The following is a 17635-nucleotide window of genomic DNA, read 5'->3' as shown; positions in this document are numbered from 1 at the left end:
ATCATGGTATCATAATCACAAGTCTCAGCTGCATTACAAGGCAAAAGGCCAAAGACTGAGAGCTTTCAACTGGCCTGGGAATGCAATTAGGGTGAAACGCTGTGGGCCCTGGAGTGCCTTTATGCCAGGTTAAAAATTCATAGATATCACTCTCTCCCTCTAGAACACTAAAATAATCCACTTCGATGGAATTCTCCAGTAAGCCACCTTCCCTCACAAGTCTTTCAAAGGTCAAAATAAAGGACAGTGTGAAATTAGGAATGCCAATGACACCCCAAGGTAAGACCCTGCTCAAAAGCCTAGTATCCTCAACTCACTGGTTGGCTTTCCTGGTGAAGGGGTCCCAACCCTGACCAAACATCTGTCTCGCTCTCCTACGAGACGCACTATTTGGGCCCAACTTGTGCTGTCATAGCTTTATTAGACAACTGCTCCACAGTGGTTCAGAGCTGGTGTTCGGGAAAGGATGGGAAAGTCAGCTAATAGATTTACCATCACCATTCAGGCAATTAGCCCCAAATAATTGGTAAGTGGCAGGCTGAACAATTTTCAGTTACACAGAAGAAAGCTGAAGAAAAATGCTATCAAAATACTAGGATATGTCTTAGGGTAAGCCACTCAAACCCTGCTCCCCGACCCATTACGCACTGAGATAGAAATGCAAGAAATGCAACTTATCCCCAATTAAGAATTATATAGGTCTATAGTCTTTTGTTCAAATCTGAAACTCTAGAAGGGTTAAAAAGCTTATCAGACCAATCAGGGAACTTGGAGAGTTTGAGAGCATGTATTTATAGATTTAAGCAAAAATGTACACAAAATAGAAATGTGACCATCAGCCATTAAACATTAAAAAAAAAAAGTAACCCATACACAGCTGGGGTAGATTAAGTACTAATTTCAAGTCATTTGAAAGTAGTAAAAAAAAAAAAAAATTCAAGCAGCAAAAAAATCTACAAACGCACCCTGGAATTTAGAACCCAACCTTCTCTTTGGGTGTTAAAGAAAAATTATTTTATCAATAGCCACTGTTCATGCAATGGACGCATGTGCTGTAACTATGAGAACTAAAAACCATCCTTCTTATCTTCTCAAAACATCAAATCGTACTAATAGAAGTTTCCCCACTCTACAAGTCTTCTACAGTTGAGTTCATAATAATAGAATGTATGTTATACAAGATAAGACAAATGAGGAAAATATTTATTTTCCTTAGAATAGCATTGGCAAAGGTTACTAAATTGAATCACAAATGTTTACAGCACTTGACTGCAATTCTTATCACTGTTTTCCCACGAAACCAGAAGCCTGGCCCCAAAGGTTTCTGCATTCCTACCTTCCCCTCCCTCAGCCCACATGACAGCATCAGACGGCTGAGGGATCAGTATATTCCAGCATCATCACCTCCCCATGTGCCCAGTTTTCATCGTACCGTGGAAGCCCCAAAGCAGACTTCTGCGCAGCCTCGGAAATGAACCCCCCCCACCACCTACTTTGCAGGTGGCACTGGGCCAGTTCTGAGAGTGTGGGGCTTTCAGAAGGCCACCTGGCGTGGCCTCCAGGTGCTATTACACTAGCCCAGGACAAACTAGGCCTTGATGTTTCTGGAAAGGGTTGTGTTAAAAAGCATTTCTCACCTGCTGAAGAATGTGTCTTTCCCTCAGCGTCATCAACCTTCTGTGAAGCTCTACCAGTTCATCTAGGTATGCCTGAAAGACAACAGCATCCCCCTCAAAGAACAAGCTCTTTAAGAAAGCAGTTCAAAAATAAAAGAATAAACAAATAAGAACATACAAGCAGTGGTTAGAGGTTCCACATACTACCCTCTATCCCAGGCTGTGTGGATGCACTGCCCAAGGCCTTTGCAGACCAAATCTCTCTTGGCCAACTATTAACTTTTCAAGACAGCTTTTTATTGATAAAAAGGGCAATTCTTGCACTTATTTGCTCTCAACAAGGTTCAAGTGAGCAGGTTCCCCCTCTCCCAACAACGCCTCTACAGAGAGAAGGGGAACTCAATGAAAAATTGTGAGTTTAAATGTATTATCACAGTCTACACTCTTTTTTTTTTTTTTTAACTATTCTTCCATCTTAGAAGCATTTTAACAGAAAAAAGCCCAAGTTTGAATATGGAAGTACTGATGCACATTATCAATTATGTCAGGGCAAACTGAAAAGAAAAAAGCCCTCTTGGGTCCCTCCTGGTCATATCTAACATTGCTAGTGAAGAACAGCAAGTAACAGGACAGAAGAATGTCTTATGAAAAATAGAGGTCACTATCCACATTAGCATCTGCTTTGTCAAGAGCTCCCCTGAAAAGGCAGAGGTGCACCTCCGTATACTCAGACTCATGGTCTTTGTTAGCATAAATGCCTGGATGTTCCGAGTGCCATTTGCAATGAAGGCAAAAGAAAGGTCTGTGAAGCATTAGCCAGGCCCGCCCCTGCAAAGCACGTGAGGACCCTGCCCACAACGAGACACAAACCCCCAACAGCCCTTGAAGTCAGATTTTGGATGCGTGACTGCACACTTGGGGAAAACACACTGCACTGGGATCAGATGTCCTGCTCACTAAAGTCTGAGATTCCTTAACCCTCCACCTGCACTACAATTCTCTCACCTCCCAATTCAATGTGCCTGAAATCCCTTGGCAATCATGGATAGCGTAAGGCCAGGCTTAACACTGGAGATATAAACAAGACTTGGAAAATAAACTACAAAGCATTGGGAAGAAGTGATTGTCATTTGGAGGTTTCAGGCGTTTCTGATGAAGAAAACGAAAGGAGAACCAGCAAGGATGATCAAGGGAAACACAAAGAAACGGAAGAGGGTCAGTGCTGGAGCACTCACAGTAATGGACTGGACACCTACCTTGTCACATTCACCATTCTTTATTTGCTTATCTGATTTGCTTTGCTTTATTGGACTTTTCACTTCAAGAATCTAGGGATCAAAGAGAACACAGTTAAATTTGATTTCTAGCACTTCTTAGCTAACCAGCCACCTAAACGAAGGGACTTAAGAATGAAATGTCACAGTGCTTTGTGACCACCTAGAGGGGTGGGATAGGGAGGGTGGGAGCGAGACGTAAGAGGGAGGAGATATGGGGATATATGTATATGTATAGCTGATTCACTTTGTTATAAAGCAGAAACTAACACACCATTGTAAAGCAATTATACTCCAACAAAGATGTTAAAATAAAATGAAATGTCATATAATAACATCCCTTTCCAAAGAGCATCTCTCCTCCATACATTTTCTTTCTTCTCCTCTAATCTTACTTTCTCTGGGAAAATAAATTACGTATATGTGAAATGCTGAGTTAGGGCAATAGAACTTAAAAAAAAAAAAAGAAGGTGAAGATAAGGAAATTGATCTAAGCTTCCAAGGCTGCTTCTCTTTTGTGACAACACTCTCACACATATGTACAGCAGCTGAGTTGTAGTGGATTACAATCCTCTCTGGCAAGAATTTTTTCTTATTCATTCTGTTGTTTCAGCATGACTACCAGTGCTCGGTACACTAAGGATGATAAGACAAACACTCAAATACCCTTTTAGTACCTGACTTTCAGATTCTAAAAAGTACTCACTCATATCCACTAAACTGAGGCAGCTTTGGAAATGAAGGTTGCCATCAGTGACACTGGTTGCTCCCAACTTGGGATCCTCCCACTCAAGAAATAAAGAGCTAGGACTATCTTCCGTATTTCAAGAAATGATGTGTTTACCCATGATAAATATCAAGTGCCTTTCCTTTTATCTGACCCAATTGTAGCTTAGGTTACGAAGAGCAGTTTTGCATACTGTTCAGACTGTTGGGAGCTACGTTTCTAATTAATAAAAAGGAGAAACAAATTATTACTTAATAAATACAATTGATTTATTAGAATTTTCAAAATTGAGAATTATGAAGGAAATATTTTTAAATGGCCCTTGCTTAAAATGGTTGAGAACCACTGAAATTTTTGATGAGTGTTTACAAATGTATAGAAACATAAAAAGCAAAGTAATTTGCCTTTTTCATTATATCCTCATTACCAAGTGAGTTATTATAACCTGAAGCTAATATTAAGGAAGAAAATGCAAAATAAAGGAGATATTTAAGCAGTCTCATATTCCTACTGCTCTTCTTTTTATCCATTTCTGCTTTAACACACACACACACACACACACACACACACACACACACACACACACACGCCACTCTCCAGTTCTGTTCAAAGGTCTACCATCTTCCAAAACACAAAAAAGATTTTTAAAATGAGTTCACATTTATTTTGTAATTTAATTTGTAGAAAGAGCATTGATTGGGCTCAGAAACGCAAGTTCAGGTACCAGTCCCATCATTCATCATTTCTGAACCTCAAAAAATGAGATAAAATGAGAGAGATGAACAAGATAACATCCAGGTTTCCATTCAGCTGTAAAATTTTCTACTACAAATAAACATTTTATCTATTGAGGATGACATTCTAGAAAAGACCAAATACTTCTCTAAGGGTACATATTCCTTTGAATTTAGGAAAATGTATAAGTAAGAAGTGAGCTCCTAACAGAATCTTGCCTGAGAATAGCCTTTATTTCTTCATTTTTAACATTAAGATAACCAGAAGACCAATGTGACCAAGCTAACTTCAAATACAATACTTCTGGCAACACAAGGAAATTACTTAATCACAGAGGTAAAGCAATAGTTTTTTAACATGCTTCACTGTAAAGGAAACCAAACACCCCACTATGTTCAGAATTTCCTTCTCTATTGTTGAAAATGAGACCTCAAGGGAACACTGGCGCTGAGACCTAGGAGTAAGTAGGTCAGTAGATGGCACTGCTCACCAACTCAGATCTGGGGCTGGGCCCAAGCAGAGCAGATCTGCTGCGATTTCAGGCAAGAGGAAAAAACAGTGCCTGCCTGCCTTGTGCATTAGAAAATGGAATTTTGTTCCCATCATATCCCACCCCAGAATGCCCCCCTCCATTCCAGGCCCCCAAGTCATTGCCCTCTGGGGGCCAAGTGACTGAGAACTATTTGCCATATAGAGCTGTTAACTAGGTTGAGAGAGTTCCACCACCTTCTCTTCAAAGCAGAAAATAGACAGAACATTCAGGGCGCTGAAGTCCCACCCTACACATTCCGTGAGTGCTACAAGCACAGAAGGCCCAAATACATTGAAATCCTAGTTTCTTTCTTCTGAAGCTGCAGTGGCAGGAACAAAAGCCCCGGGTGTCAGTGATCCGCCTCGAGTTACTGAGTGGCTGCCCAGAGAGGGCTCAGTTAATCTTCCTGCTTTGATCTCTCCCTGCTCCAAAATAAACAGCTTTGTCAAAACCTCATTCTGAGAGCTGAGCCATGCTGAAGACAATTGTTTTATTTATGATCATTTCTTATCTTTAAGGAAACGACTCCAGAATAGAAAAGTACGGCACCTTGTCTTCCACGGGCTGATTTCAAACCAGTTTAACTGGATAGACTCTTTTATTTCATTCAACATGCCTTGCAGGCTGATAAGTGATTTATCATATTCTGAATATTAACTCAGGTCCCATGGATCGCTTCCTTCCTTTAAGGCCCCCTCACCTCCCTCCCTTCTACACTTTCAGCCAAAAAGGATCTGGACTTTTGATTTTGTTTGAAATTCACATAACAAGGTTTGAAGTTAAAAAAACAAAAAACAAAAAGCTTTGGTTAAAATGGCACAGCACTATTATTTCCTATTAAGCTGTATGGGAAGAAAAAGCCACCCAGACTGCTGAGATGCACCATTTATGCACGTGGTAGTCTCTGAAAATAGAACGGTGATGAGTTGCACTTCTCTCCTTAATCTGAGGATATGGCTTGAGAGTCAAAATTTCAAGATTATTATTTTTCTGTATTCCTTTGTGAGGACTGACAACTCAATTATTCAGCAGATGGATTCTCTACTGATGGGTCTTTCATGTTAAGGATCACTAGTAGCTCCTAACAATACTCAGGTTAATTACTTGCTTTGTTGACATGTGGCTCTCTCTGCTCACTTTTTTCCAAGAGTTAGAAAATGTTTGACTCAATTAGCACTTTCTCTCTTCCCTAGTCCCTAGAAGACTGAGAAAAGGTAAGGAAAACACAGCTTTGTCTGATAATTTACAGAAACTTGAGAGACCATTATCAACCTACAGACAGAGAACAGCCAAGGGATATGGAAGAAGAAAACTCAAGAGTCTTCCCATGTCACAGCTTGGCCTTCCCAGTATGTTCTCATCTATTTTATGTGAAATTTCAGATCATCATCATCATCACTATCTCACACACTCACACACACACACACACACACACACACACACACACACGACTAAAAAACACACTCCAGTTCTAAGACATAGGTCCAAGGAGGAAAGCACCCTGTGGTACATTTATTTCCTACCCTAAACTAGTTAAAAGTGAAAGCATATGGACCTCCTTATTATGCTTATAGGTGTATGGAGAAAATGACATATAACTGAGTATTCCTGACAGATTGATGATTCACATGTGTGAAGCTACATTTGTCAAATAAACATATGCCAAGGAACTAGTGGTATGCTATTTAATCGGATAAAGTAATTTTTACCCTTTCTAGATAGATGATACCATTTATTTTTGTTTTCATTCTGCTAGACAGGTTAATAAAAAAAAAGTCTGACAAAGACTCTAAACCTTTCCCTGAAACCAGGGCCAGCTCAAGACTGCCCGTCAGGAAGGGATTAGGGGCAGTTCTGTCTGCAGGGCAAGATGGGGGCTTGTTGGAGCTGCATTTATTTAGTAAGCATAGTCTTAACTCTGACTGGAAAATACGCTGAAGGAGACTACTGTGGGGTACAAAAGCACACCCTAATGCCCTTCACTCCTGGCACTGCCACTGCCCAGGAAGTACACTAATTTTAATATACCACCCACTGGAAGCAGAAATTAGGCCTATATAGGTTTGAACTGGATATAAAAATATATTCGAGGTCTGAATGCTATTCTTCTGCCAGCTCATACTGAAGCACACACTTATAAATATAAGAAACCCAAGTAACCTAGTTTAGCCAGCCCCGGGCTCTTCTCAACTGAGTGGCAGCGATGGTTATACCCATTGCCCTCACTTTCCCCTGAAACGCCTGACTTGGAGCCACACTGGAGGTGAAAGCTGGCTGGGCCAAGGGCATGGCTGGCACTGGAGGTGGGGAAGCACATGGACTTCGGGGAGTTAGGATAAGGAAGAAGAATGCACACCTCCTTGAATGGCCAGTCTGTAATGGATGATGAGGTTGGGCCTGCAGTCACAAAGAAATGGCAGTTGAACTGTAACTGGTGAGGTAAAGAACACTGATATTATTTCTACTTAATAATGCAGGCTTTAAGTTGTAGATAAACTTTATAAATGAGGAATTTTAAATTTTGAGAGATTTTTGCTTATGCTTTACACAAAATTTAAAATGAAAAAGGCTTCGGCTATAAAATCACAGTTTCCCCATAAAACAAAGATCACAAATTCAAGGGCAAGTGTATTTAAAATCACAGGTAGGACACCTGTGAAACAGAATAATTTTACAAAACCACATTTCCTTTCTTTTCAAGTTAACATTCATACAGTAACTTGAATTAAGCAATTATTGTAGAGGTTGTGGAATCTGTCTAAACAAAGAAATAAGAATAACATGGTAATAGAGTATCAACGCAATGCATAATGACGGTTTTACAATACTTGGAAATAGTTTATTTTAGCAAGTATTTAAAATAATCATTTGTTTAACAAAAGCTCTTCATCACAGCTTTTGAAGTTCTGCCTAGACCTTATCCAAATAACTATATTCTGAGTTGATCATCAAATTCACAAGCTTTCCTTTACCTTGATTTATAACAGCAATGATAATGACCACTGTTTACTGTGTATTTTATAAACTATTCCTTACAATCCCGAGTGATAATCCTTTTTCCTGGATGAGCACACAGAGGCAGAACACCTATAATAATAACCATCTATCATCAACTGTTTGCCAAAAAGGTATGAACAATGCCTCACGCCCTTTACATATATTTTTTGTCATCCTCCCAGTAACCAGCAAGGTAGATATTAAGATCCCCATTTACAAACGAGGAAACTGAGGATAAGTTAGAAGTTATTTTCCCAATAATAAATTACTGTAAATTAGTAAAACAAAGAACCAGGCTTTATATTAGCTCCAAAAGTCATATTCTTTCTTATTCACTTAACAGCCTACTTACAACTGAGGGGGAAAATATACAGAAATCAGGAATAAATGGGCAACACTTTTTGTCACCATCCCGTCCTGCATCTAATTAATTAACCCATCCAATGGAACATACTTTTCATGACAACAGAAGTTCTTTTACCCTAACTATGTTTACTCCTAAGGCTGTAGATTCCCACTTATTTGCTATCAAGAGGGACTTTGTTTAAAACTCAAGGGGTGAAAAGTTTTGCGTGCTTAGTAAAAATGATCAACCACTAGTTCTGCAGAATCTTGAGAAGTGCAAACCCAGCAACTTACCTGGTTGTTGTTGGTTTTTAATAAGGGTGGTGGCGGTTCGTGATGTAGGGGTGAGGAAGCAGAACTGCTTTCACTATCACTGCCATCACTTAAGCTAACTCTGAAAAGAAACAGAGAAGTCATATGCATCATTACAGACAGTTCCTGAAATATCCAAAGAATTAAGCGCAGAGAGTAAGGAATCCAAACACTAGTCACTGTGAACTTGTCTTAACTCATATAACCACTACCATGTATTGGCGTTTTACTTTGTATCTGGAATAGGGTCAAGTGTTTTATCCACTACTTCTCATTTACTAATCCCCATTTCACAGATGAGGAAACTGAGACCTAGAAAGACTAGGCCACTCACCTAGCGTCACAGAGGTAAGAGTGGAGGTTATAGGATTCAAACCCAAGCAATGGGACCTGAAGCTGGTGCCCAGCCAGTATATCTTACTGGCTTCATTTATTCATTCATCTCCCTGTTCCAGCTCCATCCACCTACTATCATAAGCATGTCACCCAAGCTTGCAGGTTAGCAAAATTAGACAGTTCACAGGTTACTACCTTTTCCTCCTTTCCCCCAGCCTATTTGCTACAGGTGAAATTTTTACAAATATGGCTAAAATACAGGCTGCAGGAATGGAAATAACTGCTAAGAAGAATGCGGACTAGAGCCCTGCAGGACTGACAGCTCAGGGTGACATCTGAGGATGGGATGTGTGAAGCCCAATACGATAGACCCATCACCAATCATTTCCATAGTGTAATGATGCAAAGCTGACCCTAGTTCTGATACAACAATTCATTGTAAATACACCACAGCAACATGAAGAGACAGCACGTTTGGGATAACTGCTTTAGAAAAATACAGTATCTTTCAACAATGAAAGACAATAAAAATACCACCTCCTCCCCAATTTTTTCCTTTTCAGAACAAAATGGAATTTTCTTTTAGCCAGAATAGGAGATATTTCTTCATTCTACTCTTGAATGTATGCCCTCTTTTAGAAATACCCTTCAGTGTTTGCTCCCTCTCCTTGGTTATATAGTAACCTAATATAATATTCTTCTCAGAAACAGAAGATGCTTTAGAAATCAGGATAGTTTTTCTTTTGCTCTAAATAGGCAATCACATTCCAGCTCTATAATATATTCAGAGAGACAAGATACAAGACAGGAAATGAAAAGGATACACTGAGACATCCTTTTAGCAAAAACTGATGGAACTTGTTTTTCTTAACTAAATTGCATTAATGAAGTGTTCAGTTGAAGCACTGCTTTAAAATGCTTCTTGACTGAAGTGGAGGCTGAGTATTTAAACTGATTAAACAGTTGAGACTTCACAAGTGCAATGAAGATCAAATGTTATGCTGGTGGGGACTGTGCTAACAGCACATGTCAGGAGGGGAGAAAAGCCTTTCCAACAACTGTGCGTCACATCGGCCAACTCACAAACGTGTATCATCTGACCCGTATTGATTCAGGGGATGGGGCAGGAAGGGGGCAGGCCCCAGCTCATCACAGAATATGGAGATCTTCTATGTAACAATAACTCGGGAAAGTGTCTAAGTAAATGTCTAAGCGTCATGCATTTTTCACCAGCTACATGTAAGAGCAGCCAGTGGTCAGGATGTTGGTTGTTATAAAGACGCTCCTCACCTACAAGTTTCAGTCCATTTTTAGGTTTTTTTTGCCCTATCAGTTTCCTTCTTGTCAGATTAAAGACTTCTAAAGGGAAATATTATAAGGCCAAGGCCATAAGCTTCCTTATTTTCTCCTATTTAAAAGGAATACAGATGGGTGAGTTTGGGAGACAAGGCGGAGAAAGAGATACTGAGTACGGCCATAAGGAAGAATCGCTGAGAGATTTGATAGGGCATATACTCTACGGAGCCTCTTCTCAAAGGACACAAAGGAATCACCAATTAGCAACATATGGTCTGTCCAGTATGGGTTAAGATCGCATTCTTTATAGGAATTTTAGGGTAACAGATAATGTGAAAAGATTTAACGCAATAATTATAAATGTAATTTTTAAGTTCAAATAGGTCCATACTTTTTCTACTCAAAACGCATTAAAGTAAGCATGCCTATTTGTTTTCCTCATGATAAAGAAATAAAATCCTCAAGGCAATTTCAAGTTGACTATTAATTATAAGTGACATGAATTACCATCTTATAATGTAGAATTATGCCTCACCGCATTAAAGCTACTTAAGGAACCTAACTGTCAGCACACTTAAAAGGAATTTATTTTCTGGAAAACACACAGGTGATCCTAGTTTTACTTAGGTCACACACATAATGCAATGAAGCCAATTATGCATTTCTAACTACAAACAGCAAACACATTTCCTCAGATTCTGAGCTACCTGCAGCAATGGATCTACACAAATTCTTCAAATGAAAGCAGAGTTAATTTCAGCAGCCAGTCCTGCCACCTTGGCATTTACTTTGAAGAGCAAAGACTTCTAATAGGACTTCTTCCCTATACAATTTATGGAGGAAAAGCCTCTCCTTTCTGAGAAAAAAGAATAAATAGTTCCCTGGAGAAGTTGCGTAAGCATGCCAAGGTACTGCAACTTAAAAAATGAATGTGACCATTTACTGCCATTGTTTTTGGTGTTGCACACTTTTGCTGTGGTTATACAATTAGGCGGAGTGAAAAGGTATGTTTCCATTACAGGGAACCTCATTCCTTCCAAGACACTCACCTGCGACTTCGGCTGCCTCCTCTATTTACAGGTCTCTCCATTTCGGAGTCATTGTCATTATCCTCTGCCTCATCTGATTCTTCCTCATTGTCATCGGAATGCAGATCTTTCATTATAGACCTTAAAGGACCTGAGTAATGACAACGAACCACAGGCAATCAAACACACTTAGCCACATCAGACACAGAGGAATGCTCACCAGCACAGAGCACTGGTTAAAAATTACCACTGTCATATAGATTTATACAATTTACATGACAAATTTGGTAGTTTCTGGAATGCAACCTCTGCCAAAACACTATTGCTTTCATAACAGATGCCCGAAAATGTTCTTTAGAAAATCTCTATTTCCTAGGGATTTTTTCTATGCATTTTTCTTCCTTAAGAAAAATCACACCTAAAAAGAAAGCTCTGTTAGTAAATTGAATGTTTTGTTAGGTTAATCCGTGTATTGAAAAGTTGAGACTAATAAATCACCATGGTTGTAACTTGTTCTTAGCAGCGCAGCCTTTGTGTGGTAGTTTTTGATCTGTTAAGGTTTAGCTGTTCCTTTTATTTCAAGGTCAATTTCAGGTCAAGCAAGCATTTCAGTCAAGTTCAGATTATAAAGTATTTCAATTCCATGGTGTAATGTCCTATCTCTGATCTTGTATTGATCTTGGACACAAGGTCTTGTTGCAACAATTCTGTGTAGCCAATTTTATTTTACTTTTTAAGAAATTCCTGGCAAAATACTGGCATGTATTTACATAAAGAAGACCATGTAATAAATCAGGCGCCCAGAATATTCAAAGGAGTATCCAGTATTAGATGGGAGAGAAAAATCAATTCAGATTATTCTAGAATTGAAAAAACAAACAAACAAACAAATGCATCGTGTGGCTTATTTTCGTCATACTACTCTAAATGTGATGAAAACAAAATAGATATTTCTAATCTTAACAGAAGAGATTGTAAAGGCAATCAAGAAAGTGAGAGAGGCATTTTCATTCTGGATTAGCCAATTCCTAAAGTCTAATCTGTGACAGGACTATCTGAGCTATGGTTAACTCACTTCTAAAATAAGTATTGACTCTCTGTAATCTCACATTCTGCAAAACCCAAATTTCTCTGCTTTTGTAATGGGCCTTTATCTTTGGAAGTCAGTGGAACAAAAACTCTGAACACCCAAAATGAACAGTGTCTTATTTTTTCCTGGAAGCTTAGCCTTAGCCTGAACACACACAACAGTTTAATCCTTTTCAAAACATACAAGGCCATCAGGAATTCAGCGTGGTCAATGAAAAAGGCAATGTGTGACATGATGCTCAGAAACAAATTATTTCTTGACACCATCTCACTTTTCATGTTAAAAAAAACAAACAAACAGAAAAAAGGAGCCCACATTTGAAGAGTTTCCACACATGAAAAAGTGGAACATATATTTAGTTAATGTTCCAGTTAAAACTTTTTTATTAAATTTCTTTATTTTGAGTTGAGTAGAAGAAAATATATTTTAAAGACAGCAAATTAACACTCACCAAAGAAAAAGGTCTACTAATCTGTAGAAAAATAATAAAATGAAAGATGTCTAGGAGGGAGACTAAAAACCTATTTCTCTCTGTCAAAGTCTCTCAAGTCCAGCTTTTGCTATTGTATTTCCTTTGGGAACTCCCTGGAATGGGCTGTGTCTATAATCCCTTTGTAAAATGGGACTCTGATGGCAGGGACTGGAAAAAGGGGAATTTCTAAAGGTCGGCCTCATACAACAGAACAATACTCAAGTGCATTCCTAGGGGAAATAAACACAACTGCATAAAAGCCAAGTTATCATTCAAATAATAAAACAGTAGAAAATAGGCCATAAATCAACTCATTAAGATGTTATATGAGAAAAATGTCTCCTAGTTGGCCCAGGAGATGTGGATACCTTGTTGCCTGGTCTGGGACGGTGTGAAGCTGGAGCTGGAGCTGGAGCTGGAACTGGCAGGACTGGGTTGTTCAGACTTGAAAGAAGAAAAAGTTATCATCAATAAATGTACAGGACACTACATGTCTAAAATTAAAACCACTGTTTTTGCTCAAACATATTTTACCCCACAGAAACAGTCTGACACTGTGTAAGAAAAATGACTATAAATTGCCTTATGTCGAAAACCCTAACACAGAGAGTCAGTGTCCTTTTCATTTTGCCCATCATATTTTTATTAGATGCAGAAACAAGTATAAAAACCCAGGGATAAAGAGGGAAACACCTGGGTGTGATACGAGGCAAGAACCTGGCTTTGATTCCACTCCTATGTTTACTGCTATCCGGATCTCTTTCTGAAAGATACCTTGATTACCCTTTCTGCAATGTTTGATTGACTCAACTGGTTAAAACATAGTGGTAATGAGGCCAAGGTCATTAGTTCAATCACATTATGAGCCAGTTAATTTCACTCTGGTCCAAGGCCATGACCCAACCCTAACCCCATTCATCCAGTTCACAAATAGGAGACCTGGCCAAGTCCCACAAATGAGTCAGGGGAGAATGTTCCCACTACTTAAAAAAACAAAAAACAAAAATAAAAAAAAACACCCTTTTAATTCCACAGCACACTGATGCAGGGAAAGAGCATCACATACACACCCCACTCTCTTACTCTCAATGCATTCCCTTCATCCTTCAGTACCCAGAATAAATTTCCACATCCTCCCTGACCCATCAACTCAGGGTTCTCGTCCTTCCCCAAACCCACTGAAAATATGGATCATCTGCTTAGAAGATATGCAGTAGTATCGTTCTACCTCTGACGTGTATGTCTTTTCTTTCTAGTAGCCTGCAAGCACTTGAAAAAGCAAGGATTGCTTTTTCTAAAGTGCTGTTGTTGTGCTGCTTGTTATTCCCTCGTACTCAGCAACACGCATTGCATACAGCAGGCGCTCTATCTGTGACTGGCGGCACATTAGGCCCTCTGGTCCACCATCTGCCAGTTTTTGTTTTTTGTTTTTTTTTGCGGTACGCGGGCCTCTCACTGTTGTGGCCTCTCCCATTGCGGAGCACAGGCTCCGGACGCGCAGGCTCAGAGGCCATGGCTCACGGGCCCAGCCGCCCCGCGGCATGTGGGATCTTCCCGGACCGGGGCACGAACCCGTGTCCCCTGCATCGGCAGGCAGACTCTCAACCACTGCGCCACCAGGGAAGCCCTGTCTGCCAGCTTTTATGAGACTTTATAGTAGGTAAAGATGGGAAGAGAAAACACATGGACAGAACTGTGCAGAGAAATTGATCATGCCATCCACACATTTGAATTTTACATATTTAAGGCCCAATTTAGTCTAAAATAACAATGTTGATAAAATTGGTTGAAAGAGTGGACCATTTCTATTCCATTTTTAATGTGCTCATAGTTTCAACTACATACTCATGTTTTGGTTTTCTTAATTTATTTCTGGCTGCGTTGGGTCTTTGTTGCTGCACCCAGGCTTTCTCTAGTTGCAGCCAGTGGGGGCTACTCTTTGTTGCGGTGCGCAGGCTTCTCATTGCGGTGGCTTCTCTTGTTGTGGAGCACGGGCTCTAGGTGCATGGGCTTCAGTAGCTGTGGCACATGGGCTCAACAGTTGTGGCCTGCAGGCTAAAGTGCAGGTTCAGTAGTTGTGGCACATGGGCTCAGTAGTTGTGGCTCACGGGCCCTAGAGCACAGGCTCAGTAGTTGTGGCGCACGGGCTTAGTTGCTCCGTGGCATGTGGGATCTTCCTGGACCAGGGCTCGAACCCATGTCCCCTGCATTGGCAGGCGGATTCTTAACCACTGAGCCACCAGGAAAGTCCCCATACTCACGTTATCTGAGAAACATTTGAGGTCTTCTCATGGACAAGAAACATCTTTCTACTTTGCTCAGTGGGTGACTACGTTTATCACGGCCACGTGGAGGACAAACAAACAGCACAATCAGAAGCCACTCCATGAAGGTGAGAATCTCAGTTCAGCTCGTATTACAGTTTCTCACCCCTGATTTTTTCATCTCCCCTCTCAGCACTGAACCCACTACTCCCCCCTCTCCAAGCAACACCAAGCTCCACAGACTCAGACACAAGGAAGCACTTTCAGGCATTCCTAATGCACACTTCACATCCCCAGGCTGGATGGGAAAACAGGTGTCAGTAATCTACCACTCACCCTGCAGGAAAAGAGCCAGACGGGATCTCTAATGAGCAGCAGGCGGCCCACCAACCCATCACCACTGCAAGATTTCCTTGAGATTTGCAGTACAATGTCCTACACATTGCTGTTTGCGGCCCACAAAGGAGAGCTGGTGGACAAGGACAGAGGCCTGTGGGAGGTACTCTTCATTTCTGTCAAGTGGCTTTTCCACTGTCCAGTCACTATGGTGAGTCACACAACTGAAAGGGCACGCAGTCAGCAGCAACGTGCAATGCCCAGCTGCAAAACATTTCTCCCGTGGTCCACAGAGCACTCCCTTTCCTCTCGAAGTTGCTCTTTTCAGCCATGAAAAGTGTCTGCAAATGGTATTATTTTGATAGCTCTGGAAACCATTTGGGAGCCAAAAAAGAGGTTTCCTTATAGTGAGCAGAGAGAGCTCTAATCCCCATCCTGCCTGGCCAGTACGCGTCGTCGCACTGGACTTTAAAGGAGCTGTTCTGCCAGAGCTATTTGCTGAGAGTGACATTGATTAGGATCAAGAGGACGGTGGCCATCTCTCCAACTACCCCATGCTAAATGTGACCCATCTGTCTCAAGCATCATGCCAATGCCCGAACCAAATCTGGAGGCAGCCTTCTTTTAGTTTCTTAATCATAAACAAGGTTAATAATGCCACAGTTGCTAACCATCATAATAATGCCATAGTTTGCTAACTGGAAAACAGTAAAAATACGCAACACAACAGGAGAAAAAGGCTTTCTATGCAATGTTTATCATTAACACCCTGACTCTTCCACCAAACATTCGAGCAGGCTTACAGTAGAAGACATATTCATTCAATGAGAATATTAAAATGGAAAGTTGAAAGCAACAGAAGTGGATGGAGGAGGATAAAATGTTGAATGATGGGCAGAAAATTGCAATGTCCAGGAAGCTTTTTGCAATCAGGACAACGACTTGTAGAATTTGAGAGCTGAGGAGACCTTTGAGATGATTGAAAGGAGTGATTCTCATACTTTCTTGAGCATTAGAGAATCAACTGGAAGACTTGTTAAAATGCAGACCCACCCAGGGTTTCTGATTCTCTAAGTCTGGGATAGTGATGAGAAACTGGATCTCTTACAAGTTCCTAGGTGATGCTGATGCTGCTGTTCTGAGGGTCAACCAGACTTTTGAGAACCACTGACCAAAGACTCAGAAATTCATAGCTGTGAATTTTCATCAGAATCAGCTGGGTGGATTCTACACATGAGGAGATTCTGATTCAATGTTTGGTGAGGTGGGGTGTGGATGCCAGCCATGTTTATATTTTAAAAGTTCAACAAATGATATTAATGAACACCACTGATATTAAGTTGATCACTTCTCTTTTTATACAGGCAAAAAACATGTTTTTGAAAGAATCTTAATTTTAAGAAAGCGTAAGAGTTTGCATCATGAGAAAAAATAGAAACTTACTGCTCTATCCAGAGATAGTATCCCTGCCTACTCTTCCAAGTATTTGGCAAGAAAGCACCCTGACAGAACATGGTTACCAGTAAATAAAAACATTTATGAAGCATGTACAATTGTGTTTTGGTGGATGGACCTTAAACTAACCTAAGCTGACCAGGACAAAATTCAACTAGATGTTAACTGCTCAAAAAGCCACTCTGCTACTAGATGAGGCTGACACAGCCCTAGATTTTAACAAGTCCAAAAAAACAGAGCTGCAGCTCACTTTAAGTTTGTATTTTAAAAAAAAAAAAAAAAAAATCAGATTTACCCCCCAAAAATACAAGTCAAGGATGACTATATAAACTAGGTAAGGTTGTGTGCTTTACAAAAATATTCACCATAAACAGGGCTAGATTAAGATTTTTTTTTTTTTTTTGTACGCGGGCCTCTCACTGTTGTGGCCTCTCCCGTTGCAGAGCACAGGCTCTGGACGTGAAGGCCCAGCGGCCATGGCTCACGGGCCCAGCCGCTCCGCGGCACGCGGGATCCTCCCAGACCAGGGCATGAACCCGCATCCTCTGCGTCGGCAGGCGGACTCGCAACCGCTTCGCCACCAGGGAAGCCCTAGATTAAGATTTGTATAGGCCCTAAGGATTGAAGAGATTATGGTATCTTCCTTTTCCCTCCCTAGGTATGCCAAAAACTAAGTGCAGGGAATTCCAATGAGGTTCTGAATTTTCCCTTAAATTAAGACTTGTTTTTGAATATCAAAATTCTCCTCACTAAAAAAAATTTTTTGCTTCTTTTTGCTGATGCCCTAAGCACGTGTTTAGCTGATTTACTGAGTAATCAC

General features: G+C 40.5%; 1 protein-coding gene across 2 annotated transcripts in view; it reads right to left on the bottom strand.

Moving 5' to 3' along the window:
* MLLT3 (MLLT3 super elongation complex subunit) overlaps positions 1 to 17635 on the bottom strand; it is a 264885-nt gene that overhangs the window by 9771 nt on the left and 237479 nt on the right. For both annotated transcript variants that reach the window (XM_004286220.4, XM_004286221.2), the window contains exons 6-10: positions 13129 to 13204; positions 11220 to 11349; positions 8521 to 8620; positions 2873 to 2944; positions 1638 to 1709 (exon numbers count right to left, since the gene is read on the bottom strand). In XM_004286220.4, the coding sequence (XP_004286268.1) occupies positions 1638 to 1709; positions 2873 to 2944; positions 8521 to 8620; positions 11220 to 11349; positions 13129 to 13204 (450 nt within the window). The remainder of the gene's footprint in view (positions 1 to 1637; positions 1710 to 2872; positions 2945 to 8520; positions 8621 to 11219; positions 11350 to 13128; positions 13205 to 17635) is intronic.

The sequence above is a fragment of the Orcinus orca genome, chromosome 6, assembly GCF_937001465.1.
Source record: "Orcinus orca chromosome 6, mOrcOrc1.1, whole genome shotgun sequence".
Lineage (NCBI taxonomy): Eukaryota > Metazoa > Chordata > Mammalia > Artiodactyla > Delphinidae > Orcinus > Orcinus orca.
The sequence above is the reverse complement of the archived record's forward strand: the minus strand, read 5'-3'. Positions and strand labels throughout refer to the sequence as shown.